Here is a 21376-nt window from a genome sequence, read left to right as displayed (position 1 = left end):
CAGGACTCCGCTAAATTAGCTGATGCGTATGTTTTATTTAATAAGAATAAATTTTCTCAGGGTAGAACTTTTAAAAGGAAAAATAACACAGAAACTCAAGGTAAATCAGAAATTAAATCAGAAGTTGGTGAGAAGGGTAAAGAGGAAGGAAAACCTGTGAAGGAAAAACAGTTTGGTCCCATTTGTAATTATTGTAAGAAATCTGGTCATGTAATAGCTAACTGTTTCTGATTGAAAAAGAAAGAGAAGGAAGCAGTCCCAGATGCTTGTGTGCAACATACTGAAACACCTGTAAAATCACAGGGTTTGATAAACACAAATGAGGTTTTGTTAGAATCTGACCAAGTTAAAAGGGGATATGATCATCTTATAATTGAAGGGTTTGTATCCTTGGAAGAAGGATCTATTCCGGTGCCAATAAAAATTCTTAGGGATACTGGAGCTTCTCAATCACTGATGTTAGTGTGTTAAAGTTTAATGAAGAGTCCCTGATACTGGTGAGGTAAATTATATACAAGGTGTTGGGAGTGCCCTTATGCCTGTACATTTACGTAAAGTAAATTTAAAGTCAGGGTTAGTTACAGGACTTGTTAAAGTAGGACTACAGCCTAGCTTACCTGTGAAGGATATTTCTTCATTGTTAGGTAATGACTTGGCAGGTGGACAAGTTTTTCCTGAAGAGCATTTGACAATAGAGTCAGAGAATCCACAAATGAATTCTAACACAGATTCTTCCTGTGTTGTGACTAGAGCTATGGCTAAAAAAATTTATGAGCAGAATGAGGTTGTTACTCATGACTGTTCAACTCAGGACTCGAGTTTTGAGGATGTGTCAGAAACTTTCTTACCTTCATTGTTTGAACAAGATTCTTGGAGTAAGTGTGACCATAAAGATCTATCTCTGTCTCGGAAGGAGATGATAGCAGAGCAGAGTAGAGACCCTGAGATTATAAAATTAAAAGAACAAGCTCTACCAGATAGTGAAATTGAGAAGGTGCCAGTAGGATATTATTTTGAAAAAAGGAATGTTGATGAGGAAATGGAGATCGCCTACAATTCCTGCAAGTGATGAATGGAATATTGTTTACCAGGTAGTTGTCCCTAAAGTTTATCGAAATGAGATTTAGCTCAAAACTTTAGCTCATAATGTGCCCTTAGGTGGACATCAAGGGGTAAGGAAAACTGTGGACAAGATTTTAAAACATTTTTACTGGCCTGGTTTAAGAAAAGATGTGGCGATGTTTTGTAGACCGTGCCATACTTGCCAAATTGTGGGTAAACCAAATCAAGTTACACCAGTGACTCCATTGCAACCTATTACAGCATTTGGTGAACCATTTTCTAAAATTATTATAGATTGTGTAGGTCCATTACCAAAGACAAAAACTGGTTATCAGTACTTGTTGACTATCATGTGCACTGCTTCTAGGTTTCTAGAGGCAGTACCACTTAGGAATATAACAGCTAAAACTGTAACAAAGGCGCTTATAAAATTCTTTACTTATTTTGGGTTACCTAAGGAAATACAATCTGATCAAGGCAGTAACTTTATGTCTGGATTGTTTCAACAGATAGTTTATAAATTGGGAGCTAAGCAAATCACTTTGTTTGCATACCATCCAGAATCACAAGGTGCCTTGGAGACGTTTCATTCTACCCTCAAGAATATGATTAGGACGTATTGTGTGGAAAATGAAAGTGATTGGGATGAGGGTATAAACTTACTTCTATTTGCAGTAAGGGAATCGGTACAAGAATCCTTAGGTTTCAGTCCATTTGAACTTGTATTTGGGCATAGAGTTAGAGGACCTTTAGCCTTAGTAAAAGAACAATGGATTAATAAAGAGGTACACACTAATTTGTTAGACTATGTTGTGAAATTCAAGGACAGATTATATAAAGCTTGTAGTTTAGCTAGGGAAATTTTAAAATTGGCTCAGGAGAAAATGAAAACCTGGTATGATAAAGAAGCTAAGATGAGGACATTAAAACCTGGAGATAAAGTGCTGTTTCTTTTCCCAATGCAAACAAATCCTTTACAAGCTAGATTTCATGGTCCTTATGAAATTGTGTCTAAAATCAATTAGATGGATTACGTGATAAAAACTCCAGATCGTAGAAGGCCAACACAACTTCGCCATATAAATATGATAAAGCCATATTATGAGAAACAGTCTGCTACTATGACTGTTGTGGTTAATGATAATGAATTTGATCTCACTAGAGACATGATGGAAATTCATTTTAAACTCATTCTGAACCCAACATTGTTTCTGCCAGGTTACCAAACTCAACCATTCTGGAAAATATTGATGAGAAATTAGCACATTTACAACCAGAGCCAAAACAGCAAATTATACAACTAATTTTTAAATATAAGGATTTGTTTCCAGATGTTCCTAGAAGAACTACCATAGCTTCACATGATGTAGATTTTGGAGATGCCAAACCCATTAAACAACATCCATATAGGATGAACATGGAAAAATGTGAACTTGCTGAGAAAGAAATTAAATATATGCTGGAGAATAATATTATTAGACCTTCTAACTCAAATTGGAGTTCACCTTGTGTTATGGTGCCAAAACCAGACGGTAGTATTAGGTTTTGTACAGACTATAGGAAGGTGAATGCTGTAATGAAAACAGATGCGTATCCAATTCCTAGAGTAGATGATTATGTAGATAAAGTGGGAAAAACAAAGTTCCTTACAAAGATTGATTTATTAAAAGGGTATTGGTGTGTTCCATTAATGGATAGAGGTAGAGAGATTTCTGCATTTGTAACTCCATCTGAATTATATGAATATAATGTTCTTCCATTTGGGATGAAGAATGCCCCAGGTACTTTCCAGAGGATGATTAACTCTGTGATTCAGGGATTGAAAGATTCACATGCTTATATTGATGATTTAGTGACAGGAAATGATACTTGGGAAGCACACATTATTGTGGTGGAAAAATTGTTTGAAAGGATTTTCAAAGCTAACTTAACTATTAATTTAGCTAAAAGTCAATTCAGACATGCCACTGTGACTTACCTTGGTTATGTTGTGGGTCAAGATAAAGTAGCTCCTGTTCAGGCAAGAGTTCGGGCAATTTTAGAGATCCCCACTCCAACTGGGAAAAAAACTCTCAGAAGATATTTGGGAATGGTAGGATATTATCGAAAATTTTGTAAGAATTTTGCTAATGTGGCCCTTCCATTAACTAACCTCTTGAAGAAAAATGAGAAGTTTGTGTGGACAGTGCCTTGTCAAGAAGCATTTGAGAAATTGAAAACTATGATACGTTAACACCTTGTGCTCAAGGCACCTGACTTTGAAAAACCTTTTTCATTAGCTGTAGATGCTAGCAATGAGGCTGCAGGAGCAGTATTAATGCAAAGGAATGAGGGTGATCATCCAGTAGCTTACTTTTCTAAGAAATTTAATAAGCATCAAAGGAACTATTCGACAATAGAGAAAGAATTGTTATCTCTTGTTTTAGCCTTAGAACATTTTGATGTGTATGTTGGTACAACTCAAAAACCAGTTATGGTTTACACTGATCATAATTCGTTAGTGTTTCTAAGTAAGATGAAAAACAAAAACAGAAGGCTATTAAATTGGAATTTAATGTTACAAGAGTACAATACTTTAATAACTCATATTAAAGGTAAAGATAATGTGGTTGCTGATTGTCTATCACCAAGTTGAATGTACAATGTGTTTTTTTATGGAGTGATATTTTAACATTTGTAACACTCCTGTGTAATAATCTGTAAGTTGATGTATGATAATACTATGTATATTGTGTATGCTGTAAATTTTATACATTTGTTTTTTTCTCTTGTAAATAATTGTTAAAATTTTGTTCTTGGCAGACCAAAATTTGTTTTTTGGAGGGAGGTGTTACGTACCCGTGAGTGTCTTGTACCTGTCACGTGACCATGATGTAATTGAAGTTATGCTGGACATGAGTTAATGGTCTTGTGATGGGGGAGTGACGTCATTTTCCCGCCAGTGAGAGGTCATGTAACGCCACGAAAGCGAATTTATTATCAACGAAAGACTCTCCTTTAATGGACTGTAAATCATTTCGGACTTTGCATTACTACTTTAAGAACTGTTTTCACATTACTGCTTTAAGAACTATTCGAGCTGCCGTATCGCAGCTGACTTCCGGTTACGTTAGTAATTTGTTTACTTGTGGGTTTTTACTGTGTTTAATAACTGTTTTATTTGTTATAAAAAAAAACCTGCCTCAATTATATATTCATTGTTGCTGATTTGTAACACAGACAACACTTCCTTCACCTTCAGACAACTCTTCTTCCCCATCAGACAACTTTTACTTCCCCTTCACTTTTCATCCCCTTCAGAAAATTCGTCCTTCCATTTTAGACAAATTTTCAGTCCTCTTCAGACAAAAATTCCATACCCTTCAGACAAATCTTCCTTCCGCTTCAGACAATTCTCCCTACCTCTTCAGACAACTCTACCATCCCCTTCAAACAAAACTTCCATCCCCATCAGACAACACTTCCATCCCCTTCATTCAAATCTTCCTTCCCCTTCAGACAACTGTTCCTTCCCTTTAAGACAACTCTTCCATCCCCTTCGAACAAATTTTCCATCGCCTTTGGACAACTCCACCTTCCGTTTCAGACAACTCTGAAATCTCCTTCAGACAAATCTTCCTTGCCTTTCAAACAAACCTTCTACCACTTCAGACATCTCTACTATCAGCTTCTGACAAATATTCCATCACATTCAGACAACCCTTCCATCCCCTTCAGACAACTCTTCCTTCCCTTTCAGACAACACCTCCTTCACCTTCAGACACCTCTTCCTTCCCCTTCACTTTTCATCCCATTCAGAGAATTCTTCCTTCCCCTTCAGACAACAGTTCCACCCTCTTCAGACAACTCTACCATCCCCTTCAAACAAAACTTCCTTCCCCTTCAGATAATTCTTTCTTCCCTTCAGACAACTCTTCCTTCCTTTTCAGTAACTCCTCCTTCACCTTCAGACACCTCATATTTTCCCTTCATTTTCATCCCCTTCAGTAAATTCTTCCTTCCCTATCATACAACTGTTCCGTCCTCTTCAGACAAATCTTCCTTCCGCTTCAGACAATTCTCCCTAACTCTTCAGACAACTTTACCATCTTCTTCAAACAAAACTTCCTTCCCTTCAGACAAATATTTCTTCCCATTTAGACAACTCATCCGTCCACTTCAAACAAATCTTCTTCCCTTTCAAACAAATCTTCCATAACCCTTCAGACAAATCTTCGTTCCCTTTCAGACAACTGTTCCATCCTCTTCAGACAAATCTTCCATACTATTCAGACAAATCTTCCTTCCACTTCAATTATTTCTTCCCACTCATCTGTCCAATTGAGACAAATCTTCTTCCCTTTCATACAAATCTTCCTTTCCCTTCAGACAACTCTTCCATCCCCTTCACACCACACTTCGATCCCCTTCATTCAAGTCTTCCGTCACCTTCAGACAAATCAGTCATCCCCTTCAGAAAACTCTTCCTTCCCGTTCAGACAAATCATCCAGCCCATCAGACAACTCTTCTTTCCCCTTCAGACAACACCTCCTTCCCTTTCAGACCACTCTTCCATCCCCTTTGGACAACACATCCATACCCTTCATGCAAATCTTCCATCACCTTCAGACAAACCCTCCATCCCCTTCAGACAAATCTTTCTTCCCCCTTCAGACAACACTTACATCACCTTCAAACAAGACTTCCTTCCCTTTCAGACAACTCTTCCATCCCCTTCAGACAACCGTTGCTTCACTTTAAACAACTATTCCATCCGCTTCAGACAAATCTTCCATCGCCTTCGGAAAACTCCTCCTCCACTTCTTCCTTCCCCTTCACTTTTCATCCCCGTCAGAAAATTCTTCCTTCCCCTTCAGACAACTCTTCCATCTCATTCAGACAACACATCCATCATCTTCTGACAAATGTTCCATCCCCTTCAGACAACCCTTCCATCCCCTTCAGACAACTCTTCCTTCCCTTTCAGAGAACTCCTCCTTCACCTTCAGACACCTCTTCCTTCCCCTTCACTTTTCATCCCATTCAGAAAATTCTTCCATCCCCTTCAGACAACTGTTCATTCTCTTCAGACAGATCTTGCTTCCCCTTCAGCCAAATCTTCCAACCCCTTTTGACATCCCTTCATTCCCCTTCAGACAACTGTTCATTCCCTTCAGACACCTCTTCCTTCCCCTTCACTTTTCAACCCCTTCAGAATATCCTTCCTTCCTTTTCAAACAACTGTTCCGTCCTCTTCAGACAAATCTTCCATACCCATCAGACAACTCTTCCATCCCGTTCATACAAATCTTCCATACCCTTCAGACATCTCTTCCATCCCCTTCAGACAAATCTTCCAACCCCGTCAGACAACTCTTCCATCCACTTCAGACAAATCTTCCTTGCCTTTCATCAACCCTTCTACCACTTCAGACAACCCTCCCACCCCCTTTAGACAACTCTTTCTTCCCTTTCAGACAAAACCTCCTTCACCTTCAGACACCTCTTCCTTCCCCTTCACTTTTCATCCTATTCAGGAAATCCTTCTTTCCCTTTCAGACAACTGTTCTGTCCTCTTCAGACAAATCTTCCAATCGCTTCAGACAAATTTTCCATCCCCTTCAGACAAATCCTCCCATCGCTTCGACAAAACTTCCATCTGCTTCAAGCAACTGCTCTTCCTTCCCTATCAGACAACTCCTCCTTCACATTCAGACACCTCTTCCTTCTCCGTCACTTTTCATCCCCTTCAGAAAATTCTTCCTTCCCCTTCAGACAACTGTTCCATCCTCTTCAGACAACTCTTCCTTCCCTTTCAGTGAACTCCTCCTTCACCTTCAGACATCTCTTCCTTCCTCTTCACATTTCATCCCCTTCAGAAAATTCTTCCTTCCCCTTCAGACAACTGTTCCGTCCTCTTCAGACAACTCTTCCTTCCCTTTCAGTGAACTCCTCCTTCACCTTCAGACATTGTCTTCGTCAGACAAATCTTCCATACCCTTCAGGCAAATCTTCCTTCCACTTCAGACAATTCTCCCTACCTCTTCAGCCAACTCTACCATCCCCTTCAAACAAAACTTACGTCCCATAGAGTTGTAGAACCATAGAACACTGCATCACAGTACAGGCCCTTCAGCCCTCCATGTTGTGCCGACCCATATGATCCTTAAAAAATGTACTAAACCTACACTACCTCATAACTCTCCAATTTTCTTTCATCCATGTGCCTGTCCAAGACGCTCTTAAATATCCCTAATTTTTAGCCTCCACCACCATACCTGGCAAGTCATTCCAGGCACTCACAACCCTCTGTGTAAAAAACTTACCCCTGATGACTCCCCTAAACTTCCCACCCTTACTTTTGCACCTATCCCCTCTGGTGTTTGCTACTGGTGCCCTGGGAAACAGGTACTGACTATCCACCCTATCTATGCCTCCCATAACCTTGTTGACCTCTATCAAGTCCCCTCTCATTCTTCTACACTCCAAAAAGAAAAGTCCCAGCTCTGATTACCTTGCTACATATGACTTGTTCTCCAATCCAGGCAACATCCTGGTAAATCTCCTCTGCATCCTCTCCATAGCTTCCTCATCCTTCCTATAATGAGGTGAGCAGAATTGAACACAATACTCTAAGTGCAGACTCACCAGAGATTTGTAGAGTTGAAGCATGGCCTCTCTACTCTTGAACTCAAACCCCTGTTAATGAAGCCTAGCATCCCATAGCCCTTCGTATCTACCCTATCAACCAGCACAGTGACCTAGATTGATGTATGGATTTGAACCGCAAGGTCCCTTTGTTCATCCCCTTCAGACAAATCTACCATCCACTTCAGACAAATCTTCCTTCACCTTCAGACAACTCTTCTTCCCCTTCAGACACATCTTCCTCCCCTTCACTTTTCATCCCCTTCAGAAAATTCTTCCTTCCCTTTCAGACAACAGTTCCATCCTCTTCAGACAAATCTTCCATACCCTTCAGCCAACTCTTCCGTCCCCTTAAGACAACTCTTCCATCCCCTTCACACAACACTTCCACCCCTTTCAGACAAATCTTCCATCACCTTCAGACATATCTTCCATTCACTTCAGACAAATCTTCATCCCCATCAGACAACTCCTCCTTCCCTTTCAGACAAATCTTCCATCACCATCAGACAACTCTTCCATCTCCTTCAGACAAATCTTCCATCCGCTTCAGACAACTCTTCTTTCCCTTTCAGACAACTCTTCATTCCCTTCAGACAACACTTCCTGCACCTTCAGACACCTCTTCCTTCCCATTCACTTTTCATCCTCTTCAGAAAATTCTTCCTTCCCTTACAGACAACTGTTCCGTCCTCTTCAGACAAATCTTCCATACATTTCAGATACCTCTTCCTTCCCCGTCAGACAACTCTTCATTCCCTTCAGACAACTTTTCCATCCCCTTAAGACAACTCTTCCTTCACCTTCAGAGTACTCTTCATCCCCTTCAGACAACTCTTCCTTCCCCTTCTGACAACTCTTCCCACCGCTTCAGACAAAGCTTACATCCCCTTTAGACAGCACTTCCATCACATTCAGACAACTCCTCCTTCCCTTTCAGACAAAGCTTCCATCCCCTTCAGACAACTCTTCCATCACCTTCAGACTATTCTTCCATCCCTTTTAGACAACTCCTCCTTCCGTTTCAGACAACTCTTCCATCTCCTTCAGACAAATCTTCCTTGCCTTTCATACAAACCTTCTACCACTTCAGACAGCATTTCCATCCCTTTCAGACAAATCTTCCATCCCCTTCAGCCAACCCTCCCATCCCCTTCAAATAACTCTTCCATCGCATTCAGACAACTCTACCATCCCCTTCAGACAACTCTTCCTTCCCCCTTCAGACAACACTTACATCACCTTCAAACAAGACTTCCTTCCCTTTCAGACAACTCTTCCATCCCCTTCAGACAACCGTTGCTTTGCTTTAAATAACTATTCCATCCCCTTCAGACAACTCTTCCTTCCCTTTCAGAGAACTCCTCCTTCACCTTCAGACACCTCTTTCTTCCCCTTCACTTTTCATCCCATTCAGAAAATTCTTCCTTCTCCTTCAGAGAACTGTTCCGTCCTCTTCAGACAAATCTTCCATACCCTTCAGACATCTCTTCCTTCCCCTTCAGACAACTCTTCATTCCCTTCAGACAAATTTTCTATCCCCTTCAGACAACTCTTCCTTCATCTTCAGTCCACTCTTCATCCCCTTCTGATTACTCTTCCTTCCCCTTCAGACCACTCTTCCCTCCGCTTCAGACAACTTACCATCCCCTTCAGACAACTCCTCCTTCCCTTTCAGACAAAGCTTCCATCCCCTTCAGACAACTCTTCCATCACCTTCAGACAATTCTTCCATCCCCTTCAGACAAATCTTCCATCGCCTTCGGACAACTCTTCCTTCCATTTCAGACAACTCTGAAATCTGCTTCAGACAAATCATCCTTGCCTTTCAAGCAACCCTTCTGCCACTTCAGACAACACTTCCATTCCATTCAGACGAATCTTCCATCCACTTCATACAACCCTTCCAAGCCCTTCAGACAACTCTTGCTTCCCTTTCAGACAACACCTCCTTCACCTTCAGACACCTCTTTCTTCCCCTTCACTTTTCATCCCCTTCAGACAAATCTTCCATCCCCTTCAGACAAATCTTCCAACCCCATCAGACATCTCTTCCATCCCCATCAAACAACTCTTCTATCCCCTTCAGCCAACTCTTCCATGCCCTTCAGACAAATCTTCTATCCTCTTCAGACAACACCTCCATTTCCTTCAGACAAATCTTCCATCCCCCTTCAGACAACTCCTCCATCCCTTTCAGAGAAATCTTCCATACCTTTCAGACACCTCTTCGAACCCCTTCAGACAACTCCTCCATCCCCCTCAGACTGGTCTTCCATCCCCTTCAACTCTTGCTTTGCTTTCAGACAATTCTTTCTTTCCCTTCAGCACAACACATTCTCAATTATACTGATCTACATTAATCAAACCTAGAAATTGGTAGCTGAAGATCTCATCAGGGCAGAATATTGACTTTTTTTGAAAATAAATTGGCAAAAAAAGTCCTATCTTATTTTTTCACTAGAGATTAAAGAGTCCTCTGAGCTCTTCAAGTGTCTTTGCGATAACTTTGATAAAATAGTGTTCCATGGTCAAACACATACAAGAATCAGACAGAACAGGTACGACAACTATGATGCTTAGCCAAAGAGTTTGAGGAAAAGGCAATTTTCAGAAAAAAAGAGGAAATCCTAAAGGAATCTGAAGCCACAGCCTCTCATACAGAGCAATAAATACAAGGGATATGTCAGAGGTCAAGATTAGAGGAACATCGAGTTCTCCTTCATTGTTAAGGCTGTAGGCAGTTGGTTGGTTAAGTAGTGGATTGAGGATCTGAAACAGGACTTAGATATTCCATATTAAACTATGCTTATGACTCCAGAGATAATGGGTAAATGTTTTTGATGATATTTATTTTGTGGAGAGTGGAAGATGACATTGCAGTTCGACAGCATCTTGTGAGACCAAATGTGGCAATAGGCAATGGGTCTCTTGTGCAAGAACTTCACCTCCTTATAATCAATAACTCCATCAAGATAATTTCTTCAAAGTCAGCACAAAATATTCAAAAGAAACTATTTTTTCAACCACCACCTGAGTTAACTTCATGTTAATTCCTGCCAATCATTATGCCTCCTTCACATAATGCAATACCACCACAGAAAAAGCAAGTCTTTCTTCAAAGGGTGAAACTGGTCCGTAGTCAAATCTGAAGGGTGAGTGTCCCAGTGAAAAGTAAATGCTGAGAGGATTTTCCAGGTACAATGGCTGTCCATACAAGCTCTGGAAGTCAACACATTCCTAGTCACCAAAGACAGTCTAATACTTCAGGGACTGCTGTTTGTGCCTAGAAGCCTTGAAAGGAAGGAAGAGGATGAGGGGATAGAGGGGCAGGTGGTAGAGAGAAAGAGAGGGGAGGAAGAGAATAAGAGGGTCAGAAGGAGGAAGGAAGGAACAATAGAGGGAAGGCAGGATTGATTTACATACATTAACATTCAGTGACCTCATAAATTCTTAAGTTTTTTTTATAGCCAGTGAAGTATTTATTCAGTGCAATAGCTAGGACTGGACTGGCCAATTTACCCTTAGCCAGGTTGAACAATTGTCCATTTTGTATATGTTGATTGAGAGAAGAATATTCCCTGGGACTCTGGGTGAAGCTTCCCCAACCCTGGAAGCATTTCACCCTGAGAATGCAGATGGACCTCAGCACGGCAAGGGCACTTCAGGTACTTTAGGCAATGTAGTCTTCTCCCTACTAAAACCATCAGCCAGAGTTAAGTCCTTTAAGCTGGGTGTTTCTTCAGCCTATGAGCATCTACCTCAGGGGAGAAAGTGCTGCCAACTAAGACAGACATTGAAAAACCATAGAAACCTTTTGAAAGATGGTTGTATCTATTGCACTGTAACCAAGCCTTGATATGGTACAATAGAGACAAACATGTGCCGTGAACTCCAGACTGAAAGGAGTCACCATCTCCAGAAAACCCTGACTCTTGTGAGTCTAGAGCTGGGGTTCCCAACCTGGGCTCCACAGACCCCTCAGTTAATGGTAGAGGTCCATGGCCTAAAAACGGTTGGGAACCCCTAATCTAGAGGTTTGTCCTTGTATAGTACTTTGAAACTCAGGCAGATTGCACTGAATCTGCTTCATTTTGCAACACCTCCAAAGGTAGAGGGGACTCGTCTTCACAGCTGTGTCAGGCTCTGCTTTGGTATCAGGCAACTGACTGAAATCAAGCATTCTCAGTCTAAAGTCTGCAGGTTAACGCAATTGAATCACACATCATTGTGCGTTCAACCTCACTGCTCCTCTATCTGGCCCACACCACTGCACCATTCCAAACCCTGAATCCTACAACAGACTGCTTGGTAGTTGGTATACTGGGGGTTGCTGTTATCTGATCTACCAATATCCTTTGGAAGAGAACATCTGCTGTGCCAACTTGCTCTGCCTTACAATTGATTCCCAAATCATCAGTGTGGCACAGATTCAGTTCTGGTCTCCAGTGACCCTATGTGGACTCTGCAAGTTCTTCCTGTCCCTGAGAGGTTTTTCTCTGTGTGCTCCAAATGTATGGTAACAATCTACAGTGAATTGTCCCAGTGTAATTAGCAGGAAGCAAGATCAGGAGCTGATGGGTGTGTGAGAGAGAATAGATCCCAGGGAGCAATGGCCCAGGAGGAATTACTCTGCATGTGAGAGTTAGCATGGGCTTGAAAGGCTGAACAGCCTCCTTGTGTAATAGAATCAGAGAAAGCTAGAAAAACACTCAGCAGGTCAGGCAGCATCTGTAGAGAAAGGAGCATTTTAGCATTTCAGCTCAGAAGCCTTTGAATAATATGATGTGACAACTGCTAAAATGATCAAGAAAAGGGCAATGGAGGATGGGCATGAAGTGCTGCCTTTTGTCAGAAGTATCAGTAAAAGTAATAGATAGGAGAATCTTCCTCCCACCATTGACAACATCTACGGGAGGAAGATGTGCATGGGAAGGCAGCGCCTATCATCAATAATCCTCACCATCTAGGTCATGCTCTCTTCGTACTGCCACCATCAGGCAGGAAGTACAGAAACTTGACGTCTCACATCACCGGGTTCATGAACAGCTACATTCCTACCACTGACCTGGTTCTCAAATTGACCTGCACAACCCTAATCTTACCTCAGCAACAGAGCACTATGGCCACCTCTTGCTCTACCCTAGACATCTCTGATTGTGGATTTTTGCATTAAGTTCATGTTTGTCTTGATTTGTCTCAGGTTTTCACATTCCCCTTCTCACAAATTGCTCAACCTTTCTCTCTCTCTCTCTCTCTCTCTCTCTCTCTCTCTCTCTCTCTCTCTCTCTCTCTCTCTCTCTCTCTCTCTCTCTCTCTCTCTCTCTCTCTTCATCTGCTATTCACCTGCCACTATCTCCCAACTGCACTCCCTCTCCCTCCCTTAACTAATACCATATGCCTGGTATCTTACAGCCCTTCTCAGTCCAACGATCACCTTGGGCCCCTGCCTTAACACCCCCTGCCCTTCTTTATACTGGCCATCTTCCACCCCAATCTCAGTCCTGATGCAAGGTTTTGCCTTATAACGTTGACAATTCCTTTCCTGCCCACAGATGCTGGGTGCTCCAGCAGATTGCTAATAGCTCTGGGTTTGCAGTCTTCCTTTTTCTACATTTTCTCATATCATTTTGTGTTTTGTGCGTTTCCTGTACCTACATGCCTCTGATGCAGTGACAAGCAAGGTTTTCATGGTACCTGAACTCCACCGTACTTGTGAACATGACAATAAACCCGGCTTCACTTTCACCTGTCCTCATCCCACTTTCTCAGCAAATACACTAACCCCCCACCCACCCCCAAAAACTGCACAGCCAGCTGAGTGGATTACCTGAGTCCGAAGCGGCCGGACTGACCAGGCTCAGAAGCTCCCGTTCCTTCTCATAGTCACTCTTGCAGAGCAGTTGGCCCTCCTTCAGCACAAACTCGTCTCCCTTGCGCAGCTGGCGCTCGCACACACAGCAGCAGAAGCAGTGCAGGTGGTAGACACTCTTCTGGGCACGCATGACGAACTCAGTGGGGGCAATGGTCTCCATGCAGCCACTGCACTTGGCTGCAAAAAGCCTGTGGACCCAAGGACAAGAACCTGTTGAACATGGACTCTTTGGTGGAGGTAACATTCGCAACACAGTGCAACTCCATATTTCTGTATGTTTTACCTACTGACTTTTTGGGTATTCCCTCATTTCCTGCTTGGGGCCATTCCTACACCTGCTTCTGGTCTGGCAGCTGGGACAGGCAAGAGAGCTTGGCCCTCTTACCCCAACCCCAACCTCTGAGGGAGACCTCTCTACCATCATCACCTGACCACATACACAGACAACTTCAGCAACAGAATGGACAAAGAAATCTTGGCCCTCAACACAATGTTTTTTTGTGTATTGAGATACAGCACGGAATAGGGCCTTCTGTCCTGCAGCCCCCAATTTAACCCTGGCCTAATCACAGAACAATTTACAATGACCAGTTAGTTTACCAACTGGTATGTCTTTGGACTGTGGGAGGAAACTGGAGAACCTGGAGGAAATTCATGTGGTCATGGGGAGAACATACAGACAGTGGCAGGAATTGAACCTGGGTCGCTGGTACTGCAAAACATGTGTTAACCACTACGCTACCCTGCTGCACTTATTTGCATTTGTGCTAACAATCCTCATTTAAGAATTATGAAGAGAGGGAGCTTCACGCCCTCCAGCCTGCTCTTGATCACGGCTGATCTTTTACAGTACCTCAGTATAACTTTCCTGCACCATTCCCACACCTTTTGTTTCACTTACTGTCTTATCTCTGTTTGGAATGAAGTTGTATAAGGCATTCAATTTGCAAGGGGGATGGGACCCAGAGTGATAGAGCAGTGAAAGAAGTGCATGGAGTAAAGCCAGATCTAACATATAGAGAGGCTTTGAGGAAAGAGAAGCAGAATAAAAGGTGTAAAAGTAGTAAGGTAGAAGGGCTAAAGTGTGTGTACTTCAATGCAAGAAGCATCAGGAACAAAGGTGATAAACTGAGAGCTTGGATACATACATGGAATTATGATGTAACGGCCATTACAGAGACCTGGCTGGCACTAGGGCAGGAATGGATTCTCAATATTCCTGGATTTCAGTGCTTTAAAAGGGATGGGGGGGGGGGGGGGGAGGGGAGGAGGGGTGGCATTACTGGTCAGGGATACTATTACAGCTATAGAAAGGGTGGGTAATGTAGTAGCATCCTCTTTTGAGTCAGTATGGGTGGAAGTCAGGAACAGGAAGGGAGCAGTTACTCTACTGGGGGTATTCTATAGGCCCCCTGGTAGCAGCAGAGATACCAAGGAGCAGATTGGGAGGCAGATTTTGGAAAGGTGCAAAAATAACAGGGTTGTTATCATGGATGACTTTAACTTCACTAATATTGATTGGCACCTGATTAGTTCCAAGGGTTTAGATGGGGCAGAGTGTCCAGGATGGATTCCTGTCACAGCATGTTGACAGGCCGACTAGGGGGATTGCCATACTAGATCTAGTACTAGGTAACAAACCGGGTCAGGTCACAGATCTGTCAGTGGGTGAGCATCTGGGGGACAGTGATCACCGCTCCCTGGCCTTTAGCGTCACCATGGAAAAGGATAGAATCAGAGAGGACAGGAAAATTTTTAATTGGGGAAGGGCAAATTATGAGGCTATAAGGCTAGAACTTGCAGGTGTGAATTGGGATGATGTTTTTGCAGGGAAATGTACTATGGACATGTGGTCAATTTTTAAGGATCACTTGGAGGATGTTAGAGATAAATTTGTCCCGGTGAGGAAGATAAAGTATGGTAGGGTGAAGGAACCATGGGTGACAACTGAGGTGGAAAATCTAGTCAGGTGAAAGAAGGCAACATCCATGAGGTTTAGGAAGCAGATGGATCTATTGATAAGGATCAGATTGGTCTATTGAGGAATATAGGGTATCAAGAAAGGAGCTTAAGAAGGGGCTGAGAAGAGCAAGAAGGGGGCATGAGAAGACCTTAGCGAGTAGGGTAAGGGAAAACCCCAAGGCATTCTTCAATTATGTGAAGAACGAATGGATGACAGGAGTGAAGGTTGGACCGATTAGAGATAAAGGTGGGAAAATGTGCCTGAAGGCTGTGGAAGTGAGCGAGGTCCTCTATGAATACTTCTCTTCGGTATTCACCAATGAAAGGGAACTTGATGATGGTGAGGACAGTATGAGTGAGGTTGATGTTCTGGAGCATGCTGATATTAAGGGAGAGTAGGTGTTGGAGTTGTTAAAATACATTAGGATGGATAAGTCCCTGGGGCCTGATGGAATATTCCCCAGGCTGCTCCACGAGGCGAGGGAAAAGATTGCTGAGCCTCTGGCTAGGATCTTTATGTCCTCGTTGTCCATGGGAATGGTACCGGAGGATTGGAGGGAGACGAATGGTGTCCCCTTGTTCAAAAAAGGTAGTAGGGATAGTCCGGGTAATTATAGACCAGTGAGCCTTACATCTGTGGTGGGAAAGCTGTGAGAAAAGATTCTTAGAGATAGGATCTATGGGCATTTAGAGAATCATGGTTTGATCAGGGACAGTTAGCATGGCTTTGTGAAAGGCAGATCATGTCTAACAAGCCTGATAGAGTTCTTTGAGGAGGTGACCAGGCATATAGATGAGGATAGTGCAGTGGATGTGATCTACATGAATTTTAGTAAGGCATTTGACAAGGTTCCACATGGTAGGCTTATTCAGAAAGTCAGAAGGCATGGGATCCAGGGAAGTTTGCCCAGGTGGATTCAGAATTGGCTTGCCTGCAGAAGGCAGAGGGTCATGGTGGAGGGAGTACATTCAGACTGGAGGGTTGTGACTAGTGGTGTCCCACAAGGATCTGTTCTAGGACCTCTACTTTTCGTGATTTTTATTAACGACCTGGATGTGGGGGTAGAAGGGTGGGTCGACAAGTTTGCAGACGTCACAAAGGTTGGTGGTGTTGTAGATTGTATAGAGGATTGTCGAAGATTGCAGAGAGACATTGATAGGATGCAGAAGTGGGCTGAGAAGTGGCAGATGGAGTTCATCCCGGAGAAGTGTGAGGTGGTACACTTTGGAACGACAAACTCCAAGGCAGAGTGCAAAGTAAATGGCAGGACACTTGGTAGTGTGGAGGAGCAGAGGGATCTGGGGGTATATGTCCACAGATCACTGAAAGTTGCCTCACAGATAGGGTCCTTAAAAAAGCTTATGAGGTGTTAGCTTTCATAAGTCAAGTGATAGAGCTTAAGAGTCACAATGTAATGATGCAGCTCTATAAAACTCTGGTTAGGCCACACTTGGAGTACTGTGTCCAGTTCTGGTCGCCTCACTATAGGAAGGAAGTGGAAGCATTGGAAAGGGTACAGAGGAGATTTACCAGGATGCTGCCTGGTTTAGAAAGTATGGATTATGATCAGAGATTAAGGGAGCTAGGGCTTTACTCTTTGGAGAGAGGGAGGATGAGAGGAGACATGATAGAGGTGTACAAGATATTAAGAGGAATAGATAGAGTGGATAGCCAGCACCTCTTCCCCAGAGCACCCCTGCTCAATACAAGAGGACATAGCTTTAAGGTAAGGGGAGGGAAGTTCAAGGGGGATATTAGAGGAAGGTTTTTCACTCAGGGAGTGGTTGGTGTGTGGAATGCACTGCCTGAGTCAGCAGTGGAGGCAAATACACTAGTGAAGTTTAAGACACTACTAGACGGGTATATGGAGGAATTTAAGGTGGGGGGTTATATGGGAGGCAGGGTTTGAGGATCAGAACAACATTGTGGGCTGAAGGGCCTGTAATGTGCTGTACTATTCTATTCTATGTTCTATGTTCTATTCATGAGACCTCACTACGAATATTGTGTACAATTTTAGTCACTCTGAAAGGTTAGCATTAAACTGGAAAGAGCGCAGAGAAGATTTGCAAGGATGCTGTCAGAACTCAAGGGCCTGAGTTATAGAGACAAGTTGGGAGGCTGTGATCTTATTCCTTGGAATGTAGCAGGTCTTAAGGAGGTGCATAAGATGATGAGGGATATATTATGAAGTGAATGCACAGTCTCTTTCCCAGATAAAGAGAATTAGAACTAGTGGGCATAGGTTTAAGTTGAGCAGGGGGTGGGGGAAGATTTAATAGGGAGCTGAGCCAAGCAGAAGGTCATTCACAGATGGAATGAGCTACCAGAGGAAGTAGAGAAGGCAGGTACAAGAACAACATTTAAAAGATATTTGAATAAGTACATGGATAGGAGGGGTTTGGAGGGATGTGAGCCAAGCACAGGATAATGGAACTAGCTTGACTGTCACCATGGTTGGCACAGACCAGTTTTTTTCTGTGCTGTGTTCCTCTATGACTCTCTGACAGAATCTTCCATGGCAATATAGAGAATCCCAGCAATTCATTCCCATTTCTCCCCAACTCAGTTCTAAATGGTCAACTTCATTTGAAGAACTTAAACCTGAGTTCTGGACTTTGCAGCCAGGGGAAGATTCTGCCTGAATCCACACTGTGGAGATCTCCTCTCACCCTTAACAATCCCAGTCTGTCTCTCCAGAGATGAAACCAGACTGGTAAACACTCACTGTGCCCCTCCTATACCAGCTAAAGAGGCTAAACTGTCCACAGTACTGCGGGCACACTGTCTCAAAGTTACACTATTATCAAAATTATTGTTAGGTCTGCCACTGTGAGAAGGACCTGTTTCAGACAAGGTGTGTCAAAGGCAACTGACACTATCTCTTGATGCCAGGACGATATCAATGTCCATCTAACTCTGTCTGCAATTTAGCAGAGGTTTAGTAACAGGGAACTCCAATGCACTTCCTTCAAAGTCAAGGAGCAGCAAAGTGCATTATAGTCACACCACATCAATAAATGAAATATGTCACCTACAGATATCACAACAGAAAATACCATTACACACCCATGAAATCCTACAATTATCTAGTGGGATTAGTAATAGACTGTATCAGTGGATATTCATAGCGTTTTACAGGGCTTTTACCCCAAATACCACTGCATCAACATTATCATTGTGTGTCGTGTCAATAGCACCACACTAACCCCATTTAACTTTCCCCTCATTCCCATCAGCTCCCCCCAAACTGTGCACACCAATGGTAACTTACAGCTGACAATTAACCGACCCACGCATCTTTCGGATTTAGGAGGATGCTAGAGGACATGCGGGGGAGGGGATACTTACATCTTCACAAGGAAGACGTGCAAACTCCACACAGAGAGCATCAAAGCTCAGAAATGAACCCCAGTCACTGGAACTGTGAGCCACAGGAGTGCTGGGTGATGGTAACATTAACTGTTGTTTCACCAACTTGCCGGAATGCATAGGCCCAACTATGTCCAGGTAAGAAGCCATGGTGGGTGGGGACAGGGTTAAGAGGCTGCACTAATCAGGTGTGTGGCCAGTGAAGGTAAGGGCTGTGGAGACTGGCTCTCACATCTGCGGTTTTTATCGTGTTTGAGGTGGACTGAGTGGATGAGGGACTCATGGGGAACAATGAGTAGAGGACAGTAGCTCATTTACCCCAGCAGAAACTCAGTCCCACATTGCAATGTGTCCAGTAATGGTCTCTCCCAGATTAGCACCAGAAAAGCCTCAAACCTGTCCCACCATTCATGGCTGATGTGCCCCAGGCCTCAACTTCACTGATGGCAGTTCCCCACAGCCCTCAGTGCCTAATCTTTCCAACCTTGATCACTTCCTCTTTAAACATCTCAACTGTTCAATTATCTAGGGTAGCGAGTCCAGTAGAATCATCACCCTCTGGACATCTATTGCATATGCCTGCCCCATCATCATGTAAATATGTCTCCACCAATCTCCACTAACACTTCCCCCCCACACTGACAACCCTCCAAGAGAAGGGGAAAAGGTGAATAGTTGTTAAACTAGCATGGGAAAGTATCTATCAGTTTTCCAGGAAAAGCTGCCACCACATTTCCTGCCATGGTAGGCACATTTGCAAACACAAAGCACTGGAGTACACATCTCTGCACAGGCTACAATGGCTCAGCTCTAGGGTCACGTTTCCAGGACGGGGTACAGGGTACAGGCTACTGGGCAAAGGCAGCCTCAAAATTAGTTTGAACATCCTTATTGAATTGCTCCATTGCCTTTCTAATTAAGGAGGTAGAACGTGTCTTCTGATTTTAGGTTGCAAGTAGTTGATTTCAGTAACCGACTCAATTGTTGATGTCAAGTTGCTGTGGGAAGATCAATATTTTCCTAATAATTACGGTTGCAAGGACATTGTGCTTCTCTCCAGTTTCCCCACTGACATTACTGAATATTCATTTTATTCCATTTTAATCAAGTGCTGGACTTCGACATAGCACAAATAATACATATCTCAATGTAGATAAAATACAGGAAATGCATGTTACAAGATGCACTGAACCTTGTCTTAGTGTCCATTCCTTCCCATGTGGTCACTGGGGAATAGGAACAATGCACTCCTGTTGGCAATGACAGTCCCGCCTGTGTCTCTTTGCCTGTTCCACGTCATCCACAGTGCAGGCTGCATTGAAGGAAGCATCTCTCCTGTTGACACTCTACAACCCATGTGTTCATCTGTGTTAGACCAGCTGCATGAGGGACCCAGCCACTCTCTGGCACTGTACATTCTCCGTGTATCACTGGTAGACCCTGAGTGATCCATCCACTCTCTGACTCTGTACGGTCTAGTAGATCCCAAGGGATCCAAGGATCCATCCACTCTCAGACTCAGTACAGTCTGGAAGACCCTGAGAGATCCAGGGATCCATCCTATCTCTGACTCTGTACAGTCTAGTAGACCCTGAGGGATCCAGTCACGCTCTGACTCTGTATGGTCTGGTATACCCTGAGGGATCCAGGGATCCATCCACTCTCTAGCTCTGTACAGTCTGGTAGACCCTGAGGGATTCAGTCACTCTCTGAATCTGAACAGCAGGGTAGACACTGGGGATCTCTGACTTGGTATGGTCTGGCAGACCCTGAGGAATCCAACCACTCTCTGACTCTGTACAGTCTGCTAAACCCTGAGGGATTCAGTCACTCTCTAACTCTGTACGGTCTGGTAGACACTGTGGGATCCAGGGATCCATCCACTCTCTAAATCGGTATGAGCTGGTAGACCCTGAGGGATCCAGGGATCCATCTACACTCTGACTCTATATGGTCTGGTAGACCTTGAGGAATCCAACCACTCTCTGACTCTGTACAGTCTGGTAGTCTCTGAGGGATCAAGGGATCCATCCACCCTCTGACTCTGCACGGTCTGGTAGACCTTGAGGGATCCAGTCACTCTGAATCTGTACCGTCTGGTAGACAGACAGACATACTTTATTGATCCTGAGGGAAATTGGGTTTCATTACAGCCGCACCAAGAATAGTGAAGAAATATAGCAATATAAAACCATTAATAATTAAATAATAATGTTAATCATGCCCAGTGGAAATAAGTCCAGGACCAGCCTATTGGCTCAGTGTGTCTGACACTCTGAGGGAGGAGTTGTAAAGTTTGATGGCCACAGGCAGAAATGACTTCCTATGACGCACAATGTTACATCTCGGTGGAATGAGTCTCTGGCTGAATGTACTCCTGTGCCTAACCAGTACATTATGGAGTGGATGGGAGTCATTGTCCAAGATGGCATGCAACTTGGACAGCATCCTCTTTTCAGACACCGCCGTCAGAGA

At 43.3% G+C, this 21376-nt stretch overlaps 1 protein-coding gene across 2 annotated transcripts in view; it reads right to left on the bottom strand.

Annotated features, from left to right (window-relative positions):
* Positions 1-21376, bottom strand: part of LOC140737291 (LIM homeobox transcription factor 1-alpha-like) — a 634570-nt gene that overhangs the window by 76154 nt on the left and 537040 nt on the right. For both annotated transcript variants that reach the window (XM_073063685.1, XM_073063686.1), the window contains exon 4: positions 13522-13754. In XM_073063685.1, coding sequence (XP_072919786.1) covers positions 13522-13754 — 233 coding nt within the window. The remainder of the gene's footprint in view (positions 1-13521; positions 13755-21376) is intronic.

Source organism: Hemitrygon akajei, chromosome 12, assembly GCF_048418815.1.
Source record: "Hemitrygon akajei chromosome 12, sHemAka1.3, whole genome shotgun sequence".
Lineage (NCBI taxonomy): Eukaryota > Metazoa > Chordata > Chondrichthyes > Myliobatiformes > Dasyatidae > Hemitrygon > Hemitrygon akajei.
The sequence above is the reverse complement of the archived record's forward strand: the minus strand, read 5'-3'. Positions and strand labels throughout refer to the sequence as shown.